This window comes from Numida meleagris, chromosome 3 (genome assembly GCF_002078875.1).
Source record: "Numida meleagris isolate 19003 breed g44 Domestic line chromosome 3, NumMel1.0, whole genome shotgun sequence".
Lineage (NCBI taxonomy): Eukaryota > Metazoa > Chordata > Aves > Galliformes > Numididae > Numida > Numida meleagris.
Genome location: NC_034411.1, coordinates 16,508,125 through 16,533,647, shown reverse-complemented (window position 1 = coordinate 16,533,647; position 25,523 = coordinate 16,508,125). Strand labels below are relative to the sequence as shown.

The window sequence follows — 25,523 nt, the reverse complement described above, 5'->3', positions numbered from 1 at the left end:
GATGCATATATAGCTAAATATGTATTTATGAATAATAAGATAACAGCAAGATAATTGCATGTAGTGCTACCTTCTTATGCTTCCCTAACTGTACTTTTTTTGGCAGCTGTACAGAATTGCAAACAAGAATTTTGGTAACTGCTGTAGGTTGTCTTACTGGTGCTGTAAATCTGGGGCTGTAGTTCATCTCCTTTATGGGGACAGCAAAATGAGGCGAAGTACCTCACACATCCTACTTGTCTGGGAAAAGATAAAATAATAATAAGCCTTGACAGGCAAGGCTGCTTCTACTGGATGTGATTCAGTGACTGAATGAGTGAAGCATGGGAGAAATTGCTTCTGATAAACATTCTGTCAAAAAAAAAAAGTTTCCCACTGTCAAAGAAGAATTGGCAACACTTATTGGAGTATGACAATCAAAATGTAGACCTGATTTCATTTGTCATTCTTATAGACCTTGCGATGCTGAACTGTTGTTTTCTTGCTGGAATTAGGAATGCTGCAGTTTGTTTTGATCCAATATTTTGTATTTCTTTTCAGCATCCTTTAAAGAAGAAGAAAACTCTGCTTATGAGACTCAGCCATTTCCTTCTCTGCAGAGAGTAAGAATTAATCATCATCTCTATTGCTTTATATTATGGAACATGAAAACATGCGTTTTCCTTTCAGTGTTGCAACACATAGTGAGAGATTCTCATTTTTGATTTAACCATCCAATATCCATGGTGGAACTGAGAATCTAGGCTTTATTTGGCTACTGGAGCCTTTCCAGCACTTACTAGTTTGCCTACCTTTCAAGGTTTCTAATTCTGCATTTCCAGTTGTAAAACTCGGGATATCAGCTGGCTAACATCTGGGCATTGCATTTTAGGGCACTGACAATTGTTTGTTAAATTTAAGGGAGGGAAAGAAAGGCCTTTGGCAGTTCATGTAATTGAAAACGAGAATTTCTAGTATGTTTCCCTTTGTGGTGATTTGCAGACTACAGTCTTTCTACTGCCTTGTTTTTCCCAGAAACTACTGTCACGTGGTTTGATATCATTTGCAATAAGTTTGTTCATTCATTTCTTAAATTGCTATTTTTTTCCCCTTGATGGTTTTTGCTAGTGTCTAGACTATTCATTAACATGACCTTTAGGAACTTGTTTTATACATCAGTACTGCATTCTGTTTGGACCACGAAGATTGTTAATACCTGTTCAATACTAACATGAGAAAGTATATAAAATATCCTTGTAACAGAGAACTTTGTGTAATAGATTTAACTACTGAGGTTCAATTCCTACATCTGTGTTGATGATTTCTTACTATAAGAAAGGCTGTGTCACCTTTAAAAGGTTCCAGAATATCTAGGTTTTGTTGTTTTTTTATCAACTTTTAAACTCAAGAGTTTCATACTTCAGACTATTGGCTACTGATAATTTCTGCACTAAAAAAACACCCCAGCTTTCTAGAGAAGTACAAAACATTTCTTTTTGAGGAGTACAAATGGGGCACTTAATCATAGGTGTCAAGGTGAACTGACTTACTCTTATAAGACAAATTCTTTTAAGACAAAATTTTTACAAATTTCTCTATATTTCCTATCTTTAAACTCAGGTTTTTTAATCGCTTCTTAGACTCCACTGAGGTTAAATTCCAGTGTATTATCCCAGTTATTTCCCTAACAGTACTTAGTTCTTCCTCTTGGCTGTAAAATCTGTTCATAATGAAATATTTTCAGGTTCTAGAGTCAGTTTCTGAAGATGTTGGGTTCAACATAGAAATAAAATGGATCTGCCAACAAAAGGTAAGTAAATGTACAGGTGATTTACTTTGATGGCTAAAGCTTGTAGAAATTGACATGACAATTTTTTATAAGCTATGAACAAAGAAGCGTTTTTGTTTTAATGTAATTGTTTGGATTTTTATGACCCATTATCTTTAAAACAGAGTAAATGACCATATGCAAACATAATTTTCAAGTAATAGGATGTATGTATAGGACTGAGCTCGTAGTGCAGTTCTGACTGCTTCTAGAAGACGTCATTGAAAGTGAATAGGTCACAAGTGAGACATAAAAGGGCAAACTCAAACTTTCCTGGCCTCATGCAGGGACAGCTACAACAAGGTGCAGGAATAGGAATCCTGTGGACTCAGATTGCTTAGTGCTCGCTCTAGAGAGAAACAGATGTCAGCTCTAAGACTGGATGCCTAGAGTGGGAGAAGGAAACTGAAGTGCAGTGGTAGGTAGAAGTCTGTGCATGGGCTCATGCTAATCCTCTTAGGGAAAGGCTAACTGCAGAAAGACTACTGTTCTCAGAGGATATCCTTTATTTCAACAAATCTTATTGTTGATTTTATGTGTTTAAAACTAACAGTACAGAATACCTATTATAGTGATTCTTCATGGATTTCCTATGTATTTTCAAAATTAAAAAAGGCTTTGTAGCAGCTTTCCCTTTGGATGGGGAATCAGTGGATTTTTCAGTGAATCTTCCTGTTGTTGGAATTCAGCTGCACTTCTCAAACTGACAGCCCTCTGGAGCTGTAAGTGGCATTCAGTACGCTGAAGGAGTGACTGATGTATTCAGACTTTCAACCTAAGCAAAACAAGAATTCTGTTTGCAGGAAGCTATAGCTTGTTAAAGTAATTTTAGGAAGTGTTACTTGAAATGGCTGAAACTTGCCCTTTCTTTTTACAGGATGGACAGTGGGATGGCAACTTGTCAGCTTACTTTGATATGAACCTCTTTTTAGATATTATTCTGAAAACTGTTCTGATGAATGCTGGAAGGAGGAGAATTGTTTTTTCTTCTTTTAATGCAGATATTTGTACCATGTAAGTTAAGAAGAGGGGAAACACTTTTTTAATTTGAGTAATTTTATTTGGGATTTAAGAGTACTCAAAAGGAGACTAACAAGTTCCATTTAGATGTAAAATTTGAGTGCCAAAGTAGTGGGCAATTGAAATAAGAAATCAGGCCCCTTTACTGTCTGAGCTGTGCCAGAAATAAAATAGGAAAATGAAGTTAAAGTGGATACTTCTTGTCAGGTGCTTTCCTGAATGCTGAAGTTCTGACACAACGAAAGAAGGCCAAGATTTCTTAGGGTATCAGTCTTTTTTTTGGTCTTTCTTAAAAGGTATGCGAGCCTAATTTACAAACCAAATTGTGTTACAATTTTTTTCTGGTGTACCTGCTTTTTTAAAAGAATAGAAAATGAAATAGCTCTGAATTACATCTGGTGGCTCTTCTTGGTAAGCATGTTATTGGGGCACAGAAAAAGAAATTAGGAATTAACTGGGAAACAAAGAGTTGGGATATACGTGAACTAACAAGATGCTGCAGTGTTTCATAACAAGAACTGATTTAGCACTTGACATGAAAGCCTTAATGGAAACCTCATTTGACAAGAGACCAGACTGATGAAATACTGCAGAAGGGTAAATGGGGAGGACATAGCAGAGTCAAGGTACTAATAAGAGAGTTCCGAAACGCGTCAAAGTGTGTAACACTGTAATCCCAAAGCTTTGTTCTCATCTGTTTTCACTTCATACCACTGCACTGGTATTATTCAATTTGAAAAATGCAACTTTAGTTAATGTACGTTAAGCGTGATAAATTCTTATCCTGAATTTTCATTTTACTCTATTATGCACATAAGAAAATTGCAGAGTTGGATAGTCTTTAAGAGTTTTATATAAACATCCTGAGGATGTGGGTCAGAGCTTAACACAAACTCTACCTTCCCTTTAATTGTGTATACTTAGCTCTGACGGCAACAAACTGTTGGAGTAGTTGGTCACATAGTTTGGTATGAAAACACAGTACCATCTTGTTATGCCAGATGGGGATTAAATGGACATGCATTAAAGAGGGAAATTTCTAAACAGTAAAGTTGAATTTCCTTGATTTTTAAACAACTTGTTACTTGGAAACCTTTTTTTTAATAACAGGGTTCGACACAAGCAAAATAAGTATCCCGTGTTATTTCTCACCCAAGGAGAATCTAAGCTCTATCCTGAACTCATGGATCTTAGATCTCGTACAACTCCAATTGCCATTACTTTTGCACAGTTTGAAAACTTGCTGGTAAGCTGACAAGTTCTGGAATTATTCTGCAATAAAGTGAAACTGAATGACTACTCATTGTTGTAAATCCATCTCTTTCTTTTTTGTTTTTAACCAAAAATTGCCATCAAACTCATGCTAATGTGAACAACTGCCAAAATAATGACCGTTATTTTAAATGTCTCTTTAACTGTCTACAGTACTTAATAATATCAGTAAACTCATTAATTGTAAATAATATCAGTAAACTCATTAATTGTATTCAATTATTATATGTGAAATTATAAGGAGCAGTAAGTGTCAATGGATAAAAATGCTAATGAGAGAGCTTCTCAGAAACATAATTGTAATTTTTTTTAATGGAAGTGTTTTTGTATTTCAGGGAGTTAACGTGCACTCTGAAGACCTGCTGAGGAATCCCTCTTATATTAAAAGAGCCATATCTAAAGGCTTAGTTATTTTCTCATGGGGTGATGATGCAAATGACCCCGATAACAGGAAGAAGTTGAGAGAATACGGTGTTCATGGGCTAATATACGACAGGTACTTTACTGTGCTTAAAAAAAGATAATAATAATAATAATTAAGCTTTTGAAACTGTTGCATACTGAATCCTGGGAAACTTCACATTCCTTTTTGATTGACTGTGTGTATGGTATCTTCTTTTAATACTGTGAACACAACAAGACTGTAAACCTAGGTAAGGAGACACGTTAATTTGTATTCATCCAGCTGTGTATACGAATCAAAATATGTTTGCTTCTCCTGTGGCTAAGCAAATATGTATGTAATATGATGTGTCTCTCTGAAGAGCTAGTGCATAACATACACTTTCATTAACTATTAACATTCCTGACAGTAGTTAAACTGTGTACCTGACACGGTGAGGACAATGTTATTTAACTGTCTGACTGAAATTTCTGGCATTCTACATTCATTGATAGAAAAGTTAAACTGATTCCTTTAAAAGCCCTGTTAAACTTATTTTTTTTTCCCAGCATTCTCTTTACCTGTGCTTCAAAGCTGTGCATGCACAGTTGCGCTATTTTTCTGTACCAAGATCAGTTTGGTGTGACTCTCAGGGCAAACTACCAAAAATGACCGCTTCAGAAAACAGAGTGTACATATGTGCAGTTCAGGTGAACATCAAATGTCTGTGGTAAACCTTTGAATAAAAATGTTACTTCAGGTTCTTAGAAAAATCAGTAATTTCAGTCCCTTGTCCTAAGTTGCACACGCATAAAAAGTGCTTAATTTGCATTACAAGAAGAATCTTGAACTTGAAAAGGTGAAATCTCTCTGGCGGAACATCTAAAACAAAGAATATGTAACTGGGAAAACACTAAGTGCAATCAACACATCAAACTGTAGAAGACTCTCGAGCCTTCAAACTGTTTGCTTTATTAAGGGAATTGTTTTGCACATTATTGGACCAGGGGAAAAAAAAGGCAAAGGAAATCAAGTATTTGTCAGGGGTTCTGCTCTGTTTTCAAGTGAAAACTGAATGTCAAGTTAGGATGTATAGAGAGAAAAAGACAAATACGCTGCCTCTTGGAGTTCTAGGCACTCAGTGCAAAACCGGTTAACGCTTTTCAATCCCTTACCAGCCACTGAGAGTCCTTCCAGATAGGTGGGCCCAGTGATGATCTGGATTGTTGGGGGTCTTGCTTGTACTGTAGTAATCTGCCCCTTTTTGTGGATGATAAAAAGGAATTTCAAGGTTTTTGCACTAGGGATCTGCTTCAGACTTACATCACTGAAGCATTCTCTTCCCCGCTACAGCAGTGAGACATTAGGCCTTTCTTAAAGCTCAAAATTTAGGGCCTCTTAGTGGCTGGAAAAAGATGTCTGGACTGGTGTGGAGAATAAATGTGGCAGGTGCTGTGTTTTAATTAAATTCTACTGCAGTAATGGTTCTTAGGAAATGTCTGTTCTTCTGATGTTTGCTAATCCAGTCTTTCCAAGTTTGTAATTACTCCTGAAATCCTAGATCTGCACTAGTGTGGTAAAATGAGTGATAGCTTTATTTCTGCCTTGGTGCTGCTTTCCCCACTTTAGATAGGTATGTACTCTTTGGATACCTAGTTGCTCAACCCTACTGAAATGTTACTGCATTCTTGTCAGGGCTATAATTCTGTGAAGTGCCATATTCTGTCCTTTACTGCTTAGAGCGTTTAAGTTATAGCATGACAGCAGAACACACTTTACCTCATGTTTTGAGTAACAAATTCTTTGTAATTGCTTATAGGCCGGATTGCCCAGTAGATTTACCCAAACAAAAAATCTTCCTGTGCTGTTCAGACCATCTAGATTCTCAATAGTGCTCATCTCTTACTCCCTCACTCCTACTTCTTCCACATTGCTGACATCTTCCCACACAGATAACATCAGTTCCAAAGATCTCCCTTAATCCTCAATTATTTTTTCAACGTTTACAGTAGAATTAAATTCAATACCTATCCCTTGGAGGGAACATGACGCTTTCTGAAAATTGCATCAGATATCTTAAGCCCTGGATGCTTTGCAATGTGGGTGGTACTTGCAAATCCTGGATGGTATGTCTAAATGTAAGACCTGCCTCTGAGTGCTTCCACTCACAGTTGGAGTTGGTGGGTTAAGAGGCAGTCTTTCAAATCATTTGAAAGTACTAAGCTAATATCAAGAGTTGAATTACCAAAATTTCAGTAGATATGGTGTGAGCATCAGTTAGGAGGTATGAATCCACATCCTGTGGTGCCTGAAGTTTAGAGATGGATAAGTTCGGTACTGCTGTGAAGCAGAACTGAAGTAGAGTCAGATGGACAGTGGCTGTTTCAAGGTCTTGAAATATATAGGGGCTCCAGTTACCTGTTCTACTATTGTAAAGCTAATCTGTAATATTTGCATCTTCAGAAAATGTCCCGCATTCAATCACGATGTGCTTCTTCTAAGGCTTCTGCGGAAATTTTGTCTTCTGGACTGAATATAAATATTGTACTTAAAAGCCTAAGTTAGATATTTACCAAAACCCATTGTGCCTGGCATTTTATGTTGCTATTTACTCATGCTTTACTAAGCCATCTTTCTAAGTGTTTGTCAGAATATTAGCGAATACAAGGATTTTAGTGAATTTAGCTTGCTTGGATATGGCCCTGAATTACTGCTTTTGCTAGCATCTGGTAGTTGTGCTCATGTACTGTCTGGATAGAGATGATTCCTATACGCTATTTTTCTGAACTTTAGTCTTCCATGTAAAGATGAGCAGAAACGTTGTTGTGAAGATGGGAGAAAAGCTCTGTCCTGAATACCAGAAGTTGCTGGTACCAAGTGTTGGGCAGAAAAAAAACACAGGTAGGGGAGGTCTGACTTTGTTTTGCATGGAGAAAAGTTGCTAGGCTGCATCTGGGAAGCTCAAAAATGCCAGTGCTGTTTAAGGAGCCATATCACTGATGCAAGGGGAAGAACTGTTTTCCATCCACTCCTTTTTCCACTCGGGTGATGGATTATTAGACGTGCCCAAAGTCATTTAACCAAAAAATGAATGGTCTTGTGTCATTCACAGGACAATGTTCTGCTTTTTTTTCTATGTTCAACTATCTTAACACCTAGAATATTGGAACTACTTGTGTTTAAAGGATAATCTATGGAAAAGGTGCAGCTTTGCCAGAGTAGCCAGGCTTCTATTTGAGCTCTGGAAAGTGCATTAAAGGTATGACTGGGCATCCTCTTGTAACACTAAAAGCTGAATATCATGCTTAAAACTGTTTGGTTTTTTTTTAGTTTGAAGTATGGATTCACTTAGAGGAAATTCAAACCTGGTGTAGAAAAATTCTTGAAATTGGCAAAAATAATGCATTTGAAGGCAGGGTTTTTGAGGGGCATTATGGTGTTTTTTCTCCTGGAAAAGCTTTGTAAATAGTTCTGTGTTTGAACGTACTTAACTTAGTAAGAACAATAGTCTTAAGTTTCTGTAAGAAGCTGGCTACATATTAAATACCGATGTGGACAGGGGGTGGCTGCTAATTTACATTTGCATTATGGGATTTTTTTAAAATCTGTCTGTATGAGTGCTGCTTGTTCAGTTGCACATCCAGCTGCATGAAGTGGTGAAGCCGGTCATCCTGAGATACATGCCAAAAGCTTTCTCATGAGAAATCTGAGTGCATTTGTCTCCCCTGAGAAGACTGGCTCCGTGCTGGCTTCATTATGGCTCCAAGCTCAATGGGCAGTCTCCACGCTAAGTTGTTTTCCAAAACTAACACAAATTTAGTTGCAATAAAAGGCAAAAGCATTTCAAAATCTCAAAACTAAAAGTCTGTTTAAGTATGTGCCATTTTATTTGCCTGAAACTGAGCACTGCTGAAATAACAGCATGAGCATATGCAGGAGGTTAACTACTATAGGTTGATTTTTATAACTGAATCTGCTCCTTAGCAATTAAGGTATTACCTGGTGGCCTTTCCTGTTTTCTGAATTGCACAGTAAACCTGAGTTTGCCTTGAGATGGAATGAAAGTGTTTTGTGGTTGAGATTTTGTTCTCTCAAGTAGTGATATTGTGCTCTCTGTATCTGTTGTCATTTCCATGGAAATAAATAGGGGGCATTACTTTCTTCCTTGTCTCTTCTTCACCCATTTTTGGATCAAGCTCCAGACAAAACTGGCAAGAAATACTTCACTCAATTTTAATAAAATTCATTAAGAGGGAGATCAGCATTAGCGGATCTGAAGCTGTTCCTAAGGAATGTTTAAAGGAACATGAACACTGTTCCTTTATGATGTGCTACAGCAAAATAGTGTTTGAGTTATGCTTGATGTATATGTTGTCAAACTTAAAATATGCTTTGAATTTGGACGGTCCGGTACAATGTTAACAAGTAAAGTCCTGCAGCTTTGTTTCCATGTATGAAAAACACAAAAGTGAAAAGAGAATATACTATTGAAACAGTATAGGTAGTTGACTTTGCATTAGGTATGATTTTCTGGCTTTTCACTCTTAATATTGTAATAGTAGCTTTCAAAAATTGTTTTTAAATTTCAGTGTTATGAACAAGTAGTACGTTACACTCTGTTCAAATGATCTTAGAGCTCTAAACTTGCTGGTGTTGAGCTCTGCTATCTGTGACAGCAACAGGGCCCGAGGGGATGGCATGGAGCTGTGTCAGGGGAGGGGCAGCTGGGGGTCAGGGACAGGGTCTGCCCAGAGGGCGGTGGGCACGGAACAGGCTGCCCAGGGCAGTGGGCACAGCACCAGTGCCAGAGCTCCGGGAGCGCTGGGGCACCGCTCTCAGACATTGGGTTTGGGTGGAGCTGTGTGGAGCTGGGAGCTGGGCTCTGGGATCCTTGCGGGTCCCTTCCAACTTGGGATGTTCTTTGGCTGTAGGGTTTGAAGCCTAAATTTTTTTTTTTTTGCTGCTTTGTGTCAACTGTAAAAACATATTTTCAGAAGAGTAATGGGGAAAATACTAGTGGGTAACTTTTTAGTATATCAAATCAACTGTTGTGCAACATTTTGTATTGCAAGATTAGAGGCTTGCTGGTGTCTTACTTAGAATCACAGAATCATAGAATGGTTTGGGTTGGAAGGGACCTTAAGATCACCTGGTTCCAACCCCTGCTATAGGCAGGGCACCTCCCTCTAGACCAGGCTGCTCACAGCTCCATCCAGCCTGGCCTTGGACATCTCCAGGGAGGGAGCATTCACAGCCTTTATTAGGTTTACTTTATTAGGGTAAAAAACAAGCAATGGCTTAATCTAGTCGTTCTGTGAACTGTCAGGTTATACTGATAATTGTTTGTCATCTCTTTTCATTTATTTAGGATATACGACTCAAATCCCGAACAACCAAATATATTCCAGGTAGAGCAGCTGGAACGTCTCAAGAAGGAATTACCAGAGTTGAAAAGCTGCGTGTGTCCCACCGTTAGCCACTTCAAGTCTATATCTCCATGTAAATGTCATCATAGTTGCTTGGAAGAGAAAGCTGTAGATAACTTGCAGAGCGTTCAAATGCAAAAGGACTGACTCCAGGCAGAATGCTGGTTTGGATCTGTTTAATTTTGACCATTGAAACAGTGCTGTCCATGCCTTCATGCTTGTTTGTTTATTTTAAGTTTCCCAAATAGCAATAACTGTGTTCCTCCCTCCTGACAGTACTTGCTCAAGTTGCAAACAATGTTAAAGTATTCAGCCAGCTGTAGCCGTTGTTCCAGTTTACATAGTTTTAACTTTCCCATATCAAGTCTCAAATTTTGAGTATTAACACTAAGTGTATTCTAAAAATGAATTAAGCACTCTAAGGAGTGGAAGCTCAAAAATGACATTGTAGAGAAATTACAATGATCTGGTAATGAAAATGCTTTAAAAAATATATTGATTTGACTTCAGTACTGCAGCTTGTTAGCCTGTATGTGACAACAGGAAATGAAGAGTGGTCATAAGACACATAGAATTAGATCTGGCCTGAATGAATTGGTACCTCATATATATATATATGCATATATATATTGTATGTATTTGCACTGAAACATCAACGTGTACAAAGCTTTGTGCCATTTTAAAAACATCTGTGTTTTTTTTAAAGTAAATTGCGTTGCATGTGAACTCACTTCTTCCCCCTGCAGTGGACGTTCAGGCTGCTGCCATTGCTTCCTGATTTGCCAACTGCGTGGTACGGTGTCTGCGTGCAGCAGTGGGGGTGAGCCACAGGTGTGACATCTCTCATTTATCTCACACAAACCTGCTGAACTTCTTAGGAATGTTGCTTATAATTTTAATATTAACAGAATTACAGAAATACCTTCAGTGGTTGATAATCTTTTGCACAGTAACCTTAATAAACAAAATATGTACGAATGCACAAACTCTATAAAATGCATGCTTTAGTCAATAAGCATGGGATTTAGGTGTTTGAGGACCTTGCATCTTTACGGTGCTAGTTATGTGTGAAGAGTGCAAGGACTCACTGAACTACTTCATCTTTTTTGCCTAAAGCCACAAGCCTGTTATTCACAAACATTCGGAGGAGGAAAAACAAGAAGCTATACCATACATGGTTTGTCTTTTTCATATTATGGAAGCCACTAGCTTTTGTATTTTGCAATATTTGATTTATTATTACTACTTTTTTTTTTTAGAGCAAGAATCACAAATGTTCTGAATTCAGATAATCTGTATGCTGTTGGCTGATACCTATCCCTGTAATTTATTACAAAGTCATAGTTTAGAATTCTTAGTAGATACACATGCATGTCCTTTTTCCTCCTGGAGTTGCAGGTCATGCCAACACAACAGCTGTAACTTTCTACTGAAGTGTTAATGTATAGTAAGAATGGAAAATATTTATTTTTTTCCTCTTGTAAATTGACAATGAAAACAATAGTGTGTACTATATTCTTTATATACAGTCATTGCAACATGAAACTGATTGTACAGAGTAAAGCCATTGCAAATACGTGCTTGAGCTTGCACCTCTGAGCAGTTTGAAACAGCTTGTTTCAATTTGCCTTGTGTATTTTAGTATTTAAAGTTTGTCCTGCACAAACAGCACAGTAATGGCTAGATACTTGGAAGCTGTCTTTTGTATATTAAAAAATAAATTAAATCTACCTTCGGAAGTGTGCAAGCTGTGGTTTTTGGGAGGGAGGGAGCGCTGAACTTCATTTTTGAGATCAAGTACGATCACCTGCACCTGTTTCTGAATGCAGCGAGTCCAGATTGCTGACTTAGCAACATGTGTTGTTAATTCTTATTTTTCTAATTCGTACGCTCCCATTGCGGCTTCTCTTGAAAGATGCTCAAGCCTTTCCCGGCTCCTGTGACAGCTCTCCCAGTTACATGTGTCACTTGATGAATGCTGGGCAGTGCAGCCACAGTGCTGCTGGAAGTGACAACTGCGGTGTATGGAGGCGATGCTGTCTGAAGCACAGTCTTGGGGCAGTCCCATGTGATGCTGAGAATGGCTCACAGGCACCTTCAAAACTTTTATTTCTTAACCTTCAAATGGACAAAGGACAGCATTTGCCTTTTCTGCTCGTTGGAGGGGCAGGAATAAATACACACAAAACCTTGTCCACCACCATGTCAGCTACTTGCTCCAACCCTGCCTAGTCTGTAACTGCATCGCTCCTACAGCTGAGCTTGCAGCTCGGCTGCATGCAACGGGTATTCCGCCACAGCTGGCAGGGCCAGGTAGCACCAACAGGTAGGACCTGTTTTAAGTTTTATGCTGGAGAGACCTGAGGAAACTTGTTGAATGAAATGATTCCTCAAAGACACTTAATGCAGCACTTTGAGGGAAAAGCGTTGAGGGGCCAAAGAGGATTTTCGGTTCTCTTGGGCAATTGTTCTATCCCCGTGCCCTCACGTGAGCGTGTGGTCACACTGTGCTGATAGCCAGTTGGGGTGAAAGCTCGGAAATGCAGGATTTCTGCTGTGACTGCTGAGCAATCCAACTGCCCTGACAGCTGCCGTCTTCTACATGACAGTAGATCACTAAGGTAAGCGCGTTGCTTGGTGAAAGGCAGCTGTCACTTTTCCACTTGGCCAGTGTGATACACACTGTTGTGTGCCTCCAAGCCTTTCAAAAGCTCAACCCTTCTCAGCTCTCCTCCCGCTGTTAGCTCACTTGCTTCTCACCGGCATCAAAACAAAAACAGGCTGAGAGCTAGCTGTGGATGTCCCTGTTCACTGCAAGGGGGTTGGACTAGACTGCCTTTAATGATCCCTTCCAATTCTTAAGGACTCTGTAGTTGTACTGTGGTTTTGCTGGGGGTGCCTTGATTTACCAGTGGGTTTGTGTTTGGACGACCATCTTCAGGCAGAAGCGTGCTCGGAGCCTGCAGTTTAAATAATGGGAATTGCTGTCTGCTTCCAGAAGGTGTTGGCCTTGACTGCTGACATGGCAGGTGGACTCCTGTTCCTCATCAGATTCGCACACACCTTGCTGGGCTGGTGCTGAGCGTGCTCAGCCGGTGTTTGTTGCTCCTGTGGTGGCCAAGAGCACAACTATGGAGGAAGAAAAAGCAAGAAACTTAAAGCTTTCTGACTCTGAGGGAGCTAAGATAGAGAGCAACTAGTCCCAGTTTTCAACTGATACGTGTTCAGGTCCTGCCACCTCTTGCTTTTGAGTGCTTGCTGGAAACCAGTGTTTTATTCTAGCAAAGGGACAGCTCCATGTTTTAAATTCTTTTTAGTTTGATCCAGAACTCTGATTCGCGGTAGATGAGCCTGGATTTCACTCCTTCGTAGCGCTCCTTTCCTTTCGGGCTCACACCGGAGTACATGGGACTGCTAGCAGCTGCATCGCTTTGTACTCTGTTCCCCCTGCACTAAGTGGGAAGGAGGAACGATGATGACATTGCCCCGTGTAACGGCAGTTGGGAGACAAGGCTCCTGCCCGTGAGTGCTCGTGCTGACGCAGTCACACTGCGGCTCTCCTGCCGGAGCCACCGCTGCTCGCCCAGCGCGCACCCCCTGCGTTCCCATTTCCACGCGAGCCCTTCACACCCGCCGTTCGCCCCTCGGGTGCGACACTCGGCGCGACGAGGGGCCCCCACCCGGCCCTTGCTGCGCCCCGGGGGCGGCCCGAAATGGCGGCGTGGGCGGGCCAAGATGGCGGCGGGCGCGCGGTACTTCTGCACGGCGGGCCGCGGGCTGGAGCCGTTCCTGGCGCGGGAGGTTCGCGGGCGGCTCGGCGCCACCGAGGTGAGGGCGGCCCCGCGCGTGGCGCTGCCTGCGGCTGTACCCTGCGCCGCGGGGACGGCTCCCCGGTGCTCACGGAAAGCCTATTTCCGTCTGTGTTTGCCTGTCTGCTTTTTTCCCTAAGGTGGACTATGTCTTAGGAAAGGTTTTCTTCACCACCGCCGCGGGGCCGGGCGAGCTGAAGGGGCTCAAGTCGGGGGAGCGGCTGTTCCTGCTGCTGAAGAAGCGCGTCCCGCTTTCGGTGTCTAGCAATAAAGGTACCGCTCACTGCTCCCCGGCTGCACGCAGGGGCTGCGCCACGCCTTGTAGCCCCAGCCCTAATCCAGACCGATCAGTTCGGAAGTGTTTTCCCTCAGGTGTGCGTTCACATGCTTTCCTGTGCTGAGAAGGGCCTTAAAATTGTTTTAAACATCCCTCTTAGCGGCTTGTGTGCTGCTGGCATCATGCGCGCACCTGCTGCTGTAACGCCAGCCCCGCTCCACAAAAAGGAGCAGATCTGGAGCGCAGCTTGGGGCCTCCTGCATGCATTCTGACAACATGTTGCTGTCTTTTACATGAGGAGGATCCGGGTGAGCAGCCTGCGTCGCTGAGCTGCTTGTGGACTTCTTATCAATCACGCCTTCTCAGGTTGAATTCTCTATCAGTGTTGAAATAAGAATCACACAAAATCCTGAGTTGGAAGGGACCCGCAGGGATCACAGAGCCCAACTCCTGGCTCCACACAGCTCCACCCAAACCCGATCTCTGAGAGCGGTGCCCCGGCGCTCCCGGAGCTCTGGCACTGGTGCTGTGCCCACTGCCCTGGGCAGCCTGTTCCGTGCCCACCGCCCTCTGGGCAGACCCTGTCCCTGACCCCCAGCTGCCCCTCTCCTGACACAGCTCCATGCTGTTCAAGTAAAGGCCATTGTGTGCTGGTGGGGTTTTATTTGAAAGATAACAAGAGCGCCACATTTAACTATGATTATAAGATTTGAAATGTGAATATTTAAACACCTGTTCCCTGACCGGTTACAAGGTTTGTACAGGAATTGGCCTCTGTGTTTCTCCTGCCTTTCTTGTCATTGCAAAGTCAGCAGGACCACCTGCAGGTGTAAGGTTAGGTGCTTCAGTGACTTCACAGGATCAAAGACAGTCTGATGAACAGCAAGGAGATATTCCCTTTAAATAAGAAAGAACCTGTGGCTGTGGGTCTGAGTATGTGTGTATTGAGAGCTGTCTGTGGTGTAGGCTGCTGCTGTTCCTGGCTTCACACCTTAATGGCATCTAAACGTGATCTCTGTTGACAGCTCTTCTCACGCTGTAAGAATGAAGAGCTGAGATTGAACTGCTTAACCTGAAACTGCTTTTTCTTCCAGGGAAAATGCTGCATGAGATTAAAAGCCTCCTCACCGAGGAACCCGAGTCCTGCCTGGATGTTATCGCTACTTGGAGAAAGCTTCGTAGTCATGAGGGGAAGAAGGATGAGGTCTCTCAAGAAAACCCATCACCTCGCAAGCGAAAACCAGAAGAAGAGATTAATATTGCATCTAAAAGACAGAAAACAGAACAAGTACGAGAGATTGTGTCTGAAGAATGTCAAGGAGAAGCTGGAAAGAACTGTGTGGCATTGGAGAAGAGTGATCAGGACTGCCAGACTGAAAGCAAGGCTTCTTTAGAAGGCCCCCCCGAAAGCAGCGTAGAGAAACCTATTGAGAACGAGAAGCAAAGCTTCAGTTTCAGAGTTTCTTGTCGTTGCAGTGGAGCGATTGCCAAGATACTCACTTCACAGGTATGATAAAGTATCTGTGTTCTAGAAGATTTTAGCAGAGGTGAAAGGAGACGTAGATGCAATTTAAATTCTCCTTTGGAGTAATGAACTGATCTAGCCTTTTCCTGTCTCATCTCAAGGAAGAAAAAAAGTCTTAAAACCTGCATTTACCTTAAGCAAGTGGAAATACAAGTGATGTTGTTAACTTCAGCATGTTGTTACCCTGTTTGTTTTACAAATCAGTGCCTTTTAATGAGGATTGGTAAAGGTAAGAGGTTGAGTAGCTGGGCAGGTGAAGCCTAGTGGCCTGAGGAGCAAAGTGCACGTAGCTCGCAGCTTCCTGAAGGGCTGCTGCTAGGACAGAGGAGCTGAACGCCTCCCAGTTGGGGCAGTTTGGAAGGGTGCTGCTTGGACATTCATGGAATTTGTTTCCCAGGAGAGTGGTGCATCCCTGGGACATGCTCTGGGCTGTGGATCTCGGCCTCACTGAGCTCTCATAGAGACCTTCAGAGGTGCTTTCCATCCCGTACTATTCTCAGCTGCACTATATTTTTGCTGTGAAAAAATAATAATAAAGGTAGTTGCAGTTCATTTAGGTTTCTCTTACTTGAATATAACAGTAGTTATCAGTAGATTTTTTTTTTCTCTTCTGAAGTGGGTACCTTGGGAAGATGGGATGTGTGAGGCTGCCAGCACCAGTGCTTGCTTAAATTTGTGCTGTGCGTTTGAACTTTTAGTCTGAAGGTAGAGCCTTCCAGAGGTGGGGAAAGCATTAAAACTGAGAACTGCACTTACACATTGGTAGGTTTTCCTTTAGGTGATCCAATTTACAGTCATCCGAAATACTTTGCATGTGATACACAACCCTGAAATGACTATGGCTGTTTGTTTTAACTTGGGCAGGACTTGAATTTCAGCTTTCCACCCTCCAGGTGAGCGGCGGCCATTTTGTTCTGAGGTGTTTGCACGTCTGTCAGTCTGTCCTGTTGTACCTCTTCTGGTCTTTGTACAATTTGTTTTCTGTGAATAAAGAGAGACTCCTTCTTTTTCCTGGGTACTTATGGGGGTTGTGCAGTCAAGGCTGCGATCCATAGTTTTCTGAATTCTTTTATTTGTATTGCCTGTTACTGGCCTTTCCCTTTGCAGGAGATCGGGAGAGCAGTTGGCATAGCACTGAGGAAGCAGTTTGGATGGCGGGCTGATCTGCGGGCCCCTGACCTGGAGGTAGGGCACTTGTCTGCTGGGCAGCCTGTTGCTTTATCCAGAATTGTCCCCAAAGTCCTTTACTTTTTTTCTCTGTTCCTTTTGCTTGCAGTACCGCAGCCTCCTCCCATTTGTCTTTCTTCTGCTGAATTTAACTAGAAATCATCTGGTAGTGCTGAGCAAAGCTTTTCAGCAGCACATATGCACGCCTTGCAGAGCACTTTAGCTCCAGTCATAAACACTGGAAAGGCCAGTGTGAGCCTGCACTGGCTGGGGGAGGATCCACACAGGAGATGTCTGAGGATCTGGCACTCATATAAACTGCTTGACTCTCCACTTGTGGAAGTGGTGCTCGCCTGCTCTCCTTTAGTTTCTGCAGGGGAAGAGAGAGAGCAGCAAGGTCGTGTTTTTGAGGAACTCTGTGCTTGAGATCACTTCTTATGGAGGAGGCATGGAGTTGCAACCTATTCCTAGACCTTGTCTCTTACAAGGGTTTCAGAAGCATCCTGTTTCACTTTGGGCCTCCTGGAGGATGGAGTGCAGTCATGCAGTGCTTCTTGAGGAGCTCAGTCTTCTTCCTTGGGGGTACTCTGCATGGGGCAGGAGGACGATCTCCCCGAGCTGCCTGGAAGGATTAGCTGTGTTGGCCTTCCAGCTGCAATGCTCCTTAATGGCACTGCTTTTTTTAGAGAAACAAAGAATAAAAAAGGGTCAGGAGTGAGTAGCCGAGTGCTCATATGCAGTCAATGATCTCTATTTACAGTAAGTTTATAGATAAATATTTTTTTAAAAAATAAAAAGTATTTTCTGTAAAAATTGAAGTACTTTCTGATGGATTCCTGACAAAAATTCTCTCCCAGATATTAAATAGTCTTTGAAATGGCCTTCAATTTATCTTGTGTGATTACTTCCAGTGAATCAAAGTTTGTAAAGCATGTATTTTTGCTTTTAAACTAGGACTGGAAATTCATAGAAGCATCTTCTGTGTCTGGCTGAGTTGAGTTGAAGCTATTGCCATCTCAAGTTGAGAGATTCTAGTTCTATTCTTCTCTCTTTCAGATCTTTCTACATCTTAATGACATTCACTCAGTTGTGGGGATTCCTCTTTTCAGGTGGGCATTCTCATCACTAGATTTGTTCTGGCAGTATCAGAACAGGCATAATTTCTAAGTAGTCTTGCTGTCTGCTGTATTTAGCTTTTGGATCAGTATTCTTGTGGTCTGTCTGGAGCCTACCTGAGTGTATAGGCCAGAGTATACACAGAGTATACACGGTGCAAATGTGCAAATGGCTAAAAGCAAACTGACTTCTGTCTGTCTGCAGACCTGGGAAGTTCAGTTCTTTTGCTGTTTCATCTTACGTGGCCTTTTCTGGGTGGCTGTGCTGTTATCTTACACTGATTTTGGTGTCTGCAGGCTTCCACTGGCAAACAGAGAGTATATCAAAACAGCAGGCCTGCGGTCAACTGTTGCCTGGGCCATGGCATCTCTGGCTGAAATAAGCGTAAGTGAATGTTCATAGCAAAGATGCGGAGTCCTGAGTAAGGGTGGTTTGCTGCTTGGCAGGGCTGAAGCTGGAGTTCTGGAGCAGTGCGGTGATTTCCATGCCCCATGCGTTAATTCACATGGATAGAGCTTGCCTTACTTGTGCTCAGAGTGCACTGTTTCCGGGTGTTCAACCAGATACCCATTGCATGGTTCCAACTCTTTCTAAGAACAATGATACTCCTTGTACAGATACGTTTGAATTGCAAGGTCTTTTTCACTGTTGGGATGTCAAAGCTTGTTCAGGGTTGTTTCTGCAAGGAAAACAGAAGCTGCTGTGATCCACAGGTTAATTTGTAACTAGTATCTGTCTGCAGTCCAGTCATAAATTTTCCCTAGATGTGACCTCAAGACGAGATGCATTGTGTGTGCTAAAACTATTCATGCTTTCAACTGTATCATCTTACAATTAAGTTTGTCCTGGTAAAGCAATGACTTGTTATCTGCATTGGATTCAGTGCAGCTAAGTAGGTGGTCACTCATCGGTACGTGACCGACTACACTTTGTATTGAGAGAGGAGTGTGCCTTGCTCGGGATGCAGCAGCCCCTTTATTTTTGTAGGTGGGTGCCTTTGTGCTGGATCCCATGTGCGGGCTAGGAACCATCCTGCTGGAAGCTGCCAAAGAGTGGCCTGTAAGTATCTCACTCATGGTAGCTAGGGTGTGAGCAAGAATTCTTGTACTTACGCCAAGAAAAAATCTGTACTGTAGTCATACCAATGTCCATTAATGAAAATCTGAATAATAGAATCATAGAATGGCTTGGGTCAGAAGGGACCTCAAGGATCATCAAGCTCCAACCCCTCTGCCGCAGGCAGGGCCGCCAACCTCCATATCTTATGCTAGACCAGGCTGCCCAGGGCCCCATCCAACCTGGCCTTGAAAGCCTCCAGGGATGGGACATCCACAGCCTCTCTGGGCAGCCTGTTCCAGCACCTCACCGCTCTCTTGGTAAAGAACTTCCCCCTGGTATCCAACCTAAATCTTCCCTCCTTCAACTTAAAACCATTTCCCCTTGTCCTGCCATTATCTATCTCTAACCAAAGTAATCTTTATAGACAGTTGTTAAAAGTGTCTTAGTACAGACATTCCTCTGCAGGAATGTAAGGCAAAGTCCTACATGTTGTGCAGGTGGGTGCTGTGAGCCCTGTGCTGATGGTCTGCAGGGCTTTTGTGAGGTACCCGTGGCTCTTCTTTTAAGAATGTCTGGGCCTGTCCTGGAAGCGGAGGTGTCAGTGTGACAGCACAGCAAATTGTCTACAAGACTTTTTTCTGTTTTCTCTGAACAGGAAGCCTGTTACTGGGGTACGGATACAAGTGATTCACAATTAGAGGGTGCCAGTGTGAATATTAAGACTGCAGGCTTGAATGATAAGATTGAGTTGTTTAAAGCTTCTGTGAAAGGTATGTCTGTAAGCTTTCAAAGTGAAGCTTTCAAAGTGCAGTCTTTTGTGGTTCAATGATTATATAGGTTGTATAGGTGCACTTGAGGTGGTAAATAACAGAGCTATCTTTAAAAACAAATAGTTGGCTAGTGACTGCATAATTATTTTGCTCTGTGCCCTCTGAAATTTGGCTCAGAATGCTAAGCATAAGTTCAGAATGGAATAATTTTCAGACACAGACAGTAAGTGTCCTAATGGTAAATTCTCAGCCACAAAATGGTCCAAGAAGCATCTCTAGCCAATTCTGGAAAGGCTGGCACAGCATCACAGCAGGGTTTAGGTGGGAAGGGACTACTGGAGGTCTTTAGTCATGTCATCTGCTTGGAACAGGGCTAACCCTAAAGCCATATTCAGATTGCTCACCTTGTCAAGTCCTGAGCATCGTGAAGGATGAAACACCTGTGGTCTTCCCTTTCACCTGAAGCCTATACTTTGGCCTACCCAGCCTGCTATGTAGTTGGCCTTTCACCACCAGAGTGCACTGCTGCTCCATAGTCAAGAAAACTAAACCTTCCTGTGACACAGAAGCTTTATTCCGTTAGAGCTTATTCTTTTAAGTATTTCCCCAAAGTGATTCTGGTTGAAATGTAATTACTGGGAGAAGGAGTGGGTAGAGGGGAATCCAACTTGTGGCTTCTTGCCATTAATACCTGTACATTTAAACATCTGTGCCTGAGTACTTGTGAGCTTAGCTCTTCCTTTGCATTTTGCTTGTAAAGATTTACTGTGTGTTGAGAAACAGCAGTTAGTTTGGAACTGTGCAGTGCCATGCTAGGGAAGTCTTGCTTTTGGGGCAACGTATCACCAGTAACAGGGAACATGGAGAGCTAGGCAGTGCTCTGGTGGATTTGTCTCCACCCAGTTTGCATTGGGTTGGTAACTTCATAGTGTTGTTTGTGAGGAAAAGAAAGAGGAGGAGCTGTGAATTTAGTGGCATAACCCATGAAAGAGCCGGCAGAACATTCTGTAAGGTGAATGAGGGCATGGCTGCTGTTTGTTTTGCAGATAGTCAGATGTCAAAACTTACCTTTATTCTGCAGCGCTGCCGTTGGCTTCAGAAAGCTTTGATGCTGTGATTTCGGATATTCCATTTGGGAAGAAGTTCAAGATCACAAAAGACATACAGCTCCTACCAGATATTCTCCAGGAGATGGAGAGGTATGTGTGGCCTTTGGTGTAAATGTAATGATGGCTTGTGATCTTAAATCTGAAGCTAACAATCTCTTCTTTGTTTGAAACGCTCTCCAGTTCTGTAATGTGATCCTGTGCAGACTGTGAAAGTCTGAGTCCCTTACTTGTCCCTTTAGAGGCTGTTGTGACTTGTCTTGCAAGCTGTTGAAATGCTGATGACAGCGCAAGTGAACAAGGAGTGAGCTTGTTGTCTGAGCCGTGATGGTATCATGAGTGAGATAAAGGAGCAAGAGAAGAGGGTAACCTAGTGAAATTTAAAGCATGGATGGGCAAATAAAGCAATAATCATTTCTCAGTTGAGGCCTATATAAAATCATATGCTTTCATTTTGGGTTCACATCAAGCTTTCACCAGCCTGCCTTGGCAGGAAAGATCTTGGACTGGAAAAGGGTGATATGCCTTTTCCTTTTTGGCAATGTTTGGAATATCTAGCTAGCCACCTGGTCTTGTTTAGATGCCTCTTGTCGTATCTCACCCTGTCATTTTGTGGCAGAGTTAAATCAAGCTAATAACAAGTTGCTTCTAACGGGCAGTTGAAGCTATCTGCCACCTAATTTAACTTTTTGGCTGAAAACAAGCCCTTTCTTTAGGATTGTTCAGCAGATGTTGGTCTCACTTACTCAGTGAAGGAATGTGGTGGGAAGATAGGAAAGAAGGTGAGGTTGCTCTGCAGAATGGCAGGGCAGCCTTCTGTCAGCTCACGCTGACTATCCCTGCTTTTGTTTGACATTCTTATCTTCTGGTCTCATTTGCTCCATTGGGTCATTCTAAGCAAAATATCTCCTTGGGAAGGTGGAGGTGAGGAAAGGACTGTTACCATGAGAGCCCCACCAGTAAGACTGTTCAATGCACTTGCTGTGAGAGCCAGGATAGCCTTTTTTCCTTTCTTTCAAAGCCAAGTGTAGTGTTTCTTTTATGTAGTAAGAAAAAGTGAACTACAAACAGTGGTTAATTTTTCCTGTTTCCTGTGTCTGACAGACTTGAAGGGTCAGTCGAGTGCAGAAAGGGACAGACCTTTTGACAATTTCAAAGGGAGAGGCTAGCTTCAGAATTGCCTTATGAGCCTGGAAGGCTCTCCCTCTTGCTGTAATAGGAAGCTATTCCTTTGCAGGCCAGCAGAAGCTCAGGCTTTGCTTCTCATAATGAGACTCAGAAATGGGATTTGAAGGTGATACCGCCCTCAGTCATTGGAATAATATGAAGAGCAAAGAAGCTGAGTCCCTCTTCCCTACTAACCAAATGGAAAGAGCTCCTAAGGTCAGAAAGGTTTGTAAGTCAGTAGAGGGCCTGGTTCTCCCATTCAGCAAGAGTAACAAAGATGGGGAATTTAGATTTCCTTGGCTCAACTCAGTAAGCAGTGTTTGCAGTTACACTTAATGTGTTCAGGTGTTTCATTGAATGCAAATGACTTCTGAATTATCACTGTTGTTGAGTTCTAAATGAATCCAGGCAGGATGAACGCCTAACCTTTATTATTTTCTGCAATTGCCAGAGTACTTCGTGTTGGAGGGATTATTGTGTTGTTGCTGAATCAAGATCTCCGTAAGCGCATGGACGGCATTGCCAAGAATGTTGAAAATGAATCTCTTAATGCCATTTCTGATGGTGCGGGTGAAACGACCGCTGTGAAAGCCTTGAATAATGATGGGAATTCATCCTCCTTGGGGACTGGTGTTGAAGAACCTGTTCTGAGCTGTGGACAGATGTGTTTTGGGTCGCTGGTGCCAGATGGCATCTATGAAGTTAGTCTTGGAAAGACAGATGCTTTCATATACAAATACAGGAAGATCTCTACTGCTGGGAATTAGTAGCTTTTGTGCATTGTGCCAAAGCTGAACTTGAATCCTGATAGACTTGAAGGCAGCATGGCAGTGAACTGGTGTAACCCTGCTAGTCCAAACTCTGAGCCGTTTGCTAGCTCACCTCAGTTTACTTGAGTGTACTAGGCTGTTGCTTTTCTCACTTTGGCTTTTAGGTGGAAGGTACCTATTCATGTTTCACATGTTTTTAGTATAAACTGCCGTAACAAGAGAGACTCCTCAAATCCTTCTGTAGACAAATCGTCTCACCTCAGGGTGAGTTCTTCATGAGAGAAAGACTTCATGTGCTGTGCCACAAAAACATGGTAATATTTCATGTAAGTGGGCTTTCACCTCCATTAATATTTTCAGGAAGTACTTAAGAAATCTCCAGCTATTCTTGAGGACTGGATGGAGAGCCTTACTACGTGCCTTGCCGTCTTGTATTATTTTAAAGCTATCTTATGATGAATTTAAATTGTCACTATTCAGATATCATGCTGTGGAAAATAAATTATTTTTATTATTAACTCCTTGTGGAGTTTGCACGTGTCTAATAGGAGTGCTTCAGCTTTTAGTGTGAAAACTTATTTCTATCAAGATTGTGTTTTTCCTTGCTTGATAACATTTCTCTAAGGGCGTAGTGTAGAAGGCAGAAAAGCTTGCAGAATGAGTTAACAATTAGAGGTGACTTCTGTCTGCAAAGAAGCAAGTCGATTTTTTTTCTTTTTCTGAAAAGGGAGAGGTCTTAATTTATCTAGTCTTTGCAATAGGTATTTTGGGGGATGATAGTCACATTCAAAGCTTTCCTGTGGCTTTCTGAGCTGAGTGAGGTATTTCTATAGAGAATTACTGCAAATTGCTTTCAGATGGTATTTTGGACAAGTACTTGCAACTTGGCAAGCTGGGATGGACTTGTGCATTGTGCTCCTCAGCCATGATGAGTGTGGAGATACAGTTAGAATCTGTGTGTGTCTGAGTTTTTGTTTTGTTTCATTTTTCCTGGTACATGGGCTAGGAAAGGAGGGAACTTTAATCTTCACAGTAATTGCTTCTTTTGATGCAGCCCAATATGTGGTTGGCTTTCTGGGCTGCAAGGGCTCATGGCTGGCTCATGTCCGGCTTGCCATCCACCTGTACCCCCAGCTCCTTTTTGGTGGGGCTGCGCTCTTTCCTTATATACACCTGCTTGTACTGATAGCAGGGGTTGCCCCACACGGCTTGGTGTCATCTGCAAAGTTGCTGAGGGTGCACTCGATCCCACTGTTGATGGCATTAATGAAGATGTTACAGAGCACTGGTCCCAGTACTGACCCCTGAGGGACACCACTTATCTCCATCTGGACATTGAGCCATTGACCACCACTGACTGAGTACAATATCACAACCGGTTCCTCGCCCATCAAACAGTCCACCTGTCAAGTCCATATCTTTCCTGTTTAGAGAGAATGATGTTATGGGGGACCATGTCAAAAGTCTGACTGAAGTCCAGATAGATTTCATGAGTGGCTCTTCCCTTGTTCACTGATGCAGTTATGCTGACATAGAAGGCCGCTAGGTTGGTTAGGCAGGACCTGCCCCCGGTGAAGCCATGTTGGTAGTCTCGTATCACCTCCCTGTCTTCCATGTGCCTTAGTGTAGCTTCCATATGGATCTGTTCCGTGATCTTCCTCGGCACTGAGGTAAGGCTGACAGGTCAGTAATTTCCTTAGTCATCCTTTCTACACCTTTTAAAAATGTGTGTGACATTGCCTTTTTTCCAGTCACCAAGGATTTCACCTGACTGCCACGACTTTTCAAATATCATTGAGTGTGGCCCGGCGACTACATCAGCCAATTCCTTCAGGACTCTCTATTAGATGCATAAACCATTTTTATAGAGTATTATTGCATCCATTTGCTTTTGACGAGACAAATATGCAAGTAGGTAAGATGTGGCTTTAACAGGACCTAGTAGTGTTTACTGAGAAATACTGCTCTGTGCTCAGTGGTAGAGCCAAGCACAGAAACGCAGGAAAGGCAAGCTCCAAAGCTGTGTTTAGCTCTGATGCTGGTTTATCCTGCCCTTGCTTCCTGCTGTCCCGATTCCTCCTAGTTTGATTTATTGATCTGGTGGGTTTTAGTCTCCTCTGTACAACTGTTTGCCACTGACTTCTTCTGCTGTTATTTAATCGATGGTTATTGCATTAAGCATCCGTCTTTTGTTTTTCTCTCACTTCTCCCTTCTCTTCCCAACCCTATGCTCACAATATGTGTGACTTGTTTCCCTCCACCATTCCTTTTTTGTGTTCAGAGCCCGTGCCTCCTGTGAAGCATCCTGCAGTACCTCCCAGGAGTCCAGTCACTTTTTTCCTGTGCCCACGTGGTGTGAAACACCACTCTGGAAATGAATGCATGGATGCCATGCACTGAGGGCAGCAATGGCTTTCAGGTGATGGCAGAGGATTGTAGTTTTGGATGAGCTGTGACAGATGCATCAGCGTAGCACTGAAGTCTTTTAATTGTGGGGACTGGCGCTGTCAGTTTGAGTGCTGTCTGACAGATCAGAGTGGTGCTTTGATCTGTTCACTCACCTGTCACTTCCATTAAGCACTGGAAAAATGCAAAGCCGCTCCCCTCTTGCACTCACCATTCCTTTGTTGCTGAGGGTGGCATTTTGCCCAGACAGGAGAGGTTTTCTGAGGCTTTAACTTCCTGCTGCATTGCTTGTAGTGAATGTTTGGTGTAAGCACCAACCGTGCTGTGACCCTCCTGGCTTATGAACTCCCTCTGCTTTGCAAGAGACCATTTCCAAGCTGTGACACTGGAGCTGTAAATGTTTTGACAGAGGCAGGTATGCCTCTGAAGGAAGAGACCTTCCAG

At 42.6% G+C, this 25,523-nt stretch overlaps 2 protein-coding genes across 6 annotated transcripts in view; both read left to right on the top strand.

The window, feature by feature from the left end:
* GPCPD1 (glycerophosphocholine phosphodiesterase 1) overlaps positions 1-11,642 on the top strand; it is a 45,576-nt gene extending 33,934 nt beyond the window's left edge. For 3 of the 5 annotated variants that reach the window (XM_021389868.1, XM_021389871.1, XM_021389869.1), the window contains exons 15-20: positions 541-602; positions 1,724-1,789; positions 2,685-2,821; positions 3,938-4,073; positions 4,435-4,595; positions 9,850-10,054. In XM_021389868.1, the coding sequence (XP_021245543.1) occupies positions 541-602; positions 1,724-1,789; positions 2,685-2,821; positions 3,938-4,073; positions 4,435-4,595; positions 9,850-10,054 (767 nt within the window). Of the gene's footprint in view, positions 1-540; positions 603-1,723; positions 1,790-2,684; positions 2,822-3,937; positions 4,074-4,434; positions 4,596-9,849 lie in introns of all 5 variants that reach the window. The other 2 variants (XM_021389872.1, XM_021389873.1) reach the window with 1 other exon arrangement.
* On the top strand, positions 11,746-23,191 carry THUMPD2 (THUMP domain containing 2). Its single transcript, XM_021389877.1, has 10 exons — positions 11,746-13,735; positions 13,857-13,989; positions 15,088-15,500; positions 16,626-16,703; positions 17,742-17,794; positions 18,098-18,185; positions 18,789-18,860; positions 19,516-19,630; positions 20,712-20,829; positions 22,355-23,191. Exons 1-10 carry the CDS (start codon positions 13,643-13,645, stop codon positions 22,668-22,670), a joined length of 1,479 nt encoding a protein of 492 aa, XP_021245552.1. The 5' UTR covers positions 11,746-13,642; the 3' UTR covers positions 22,671-23,191.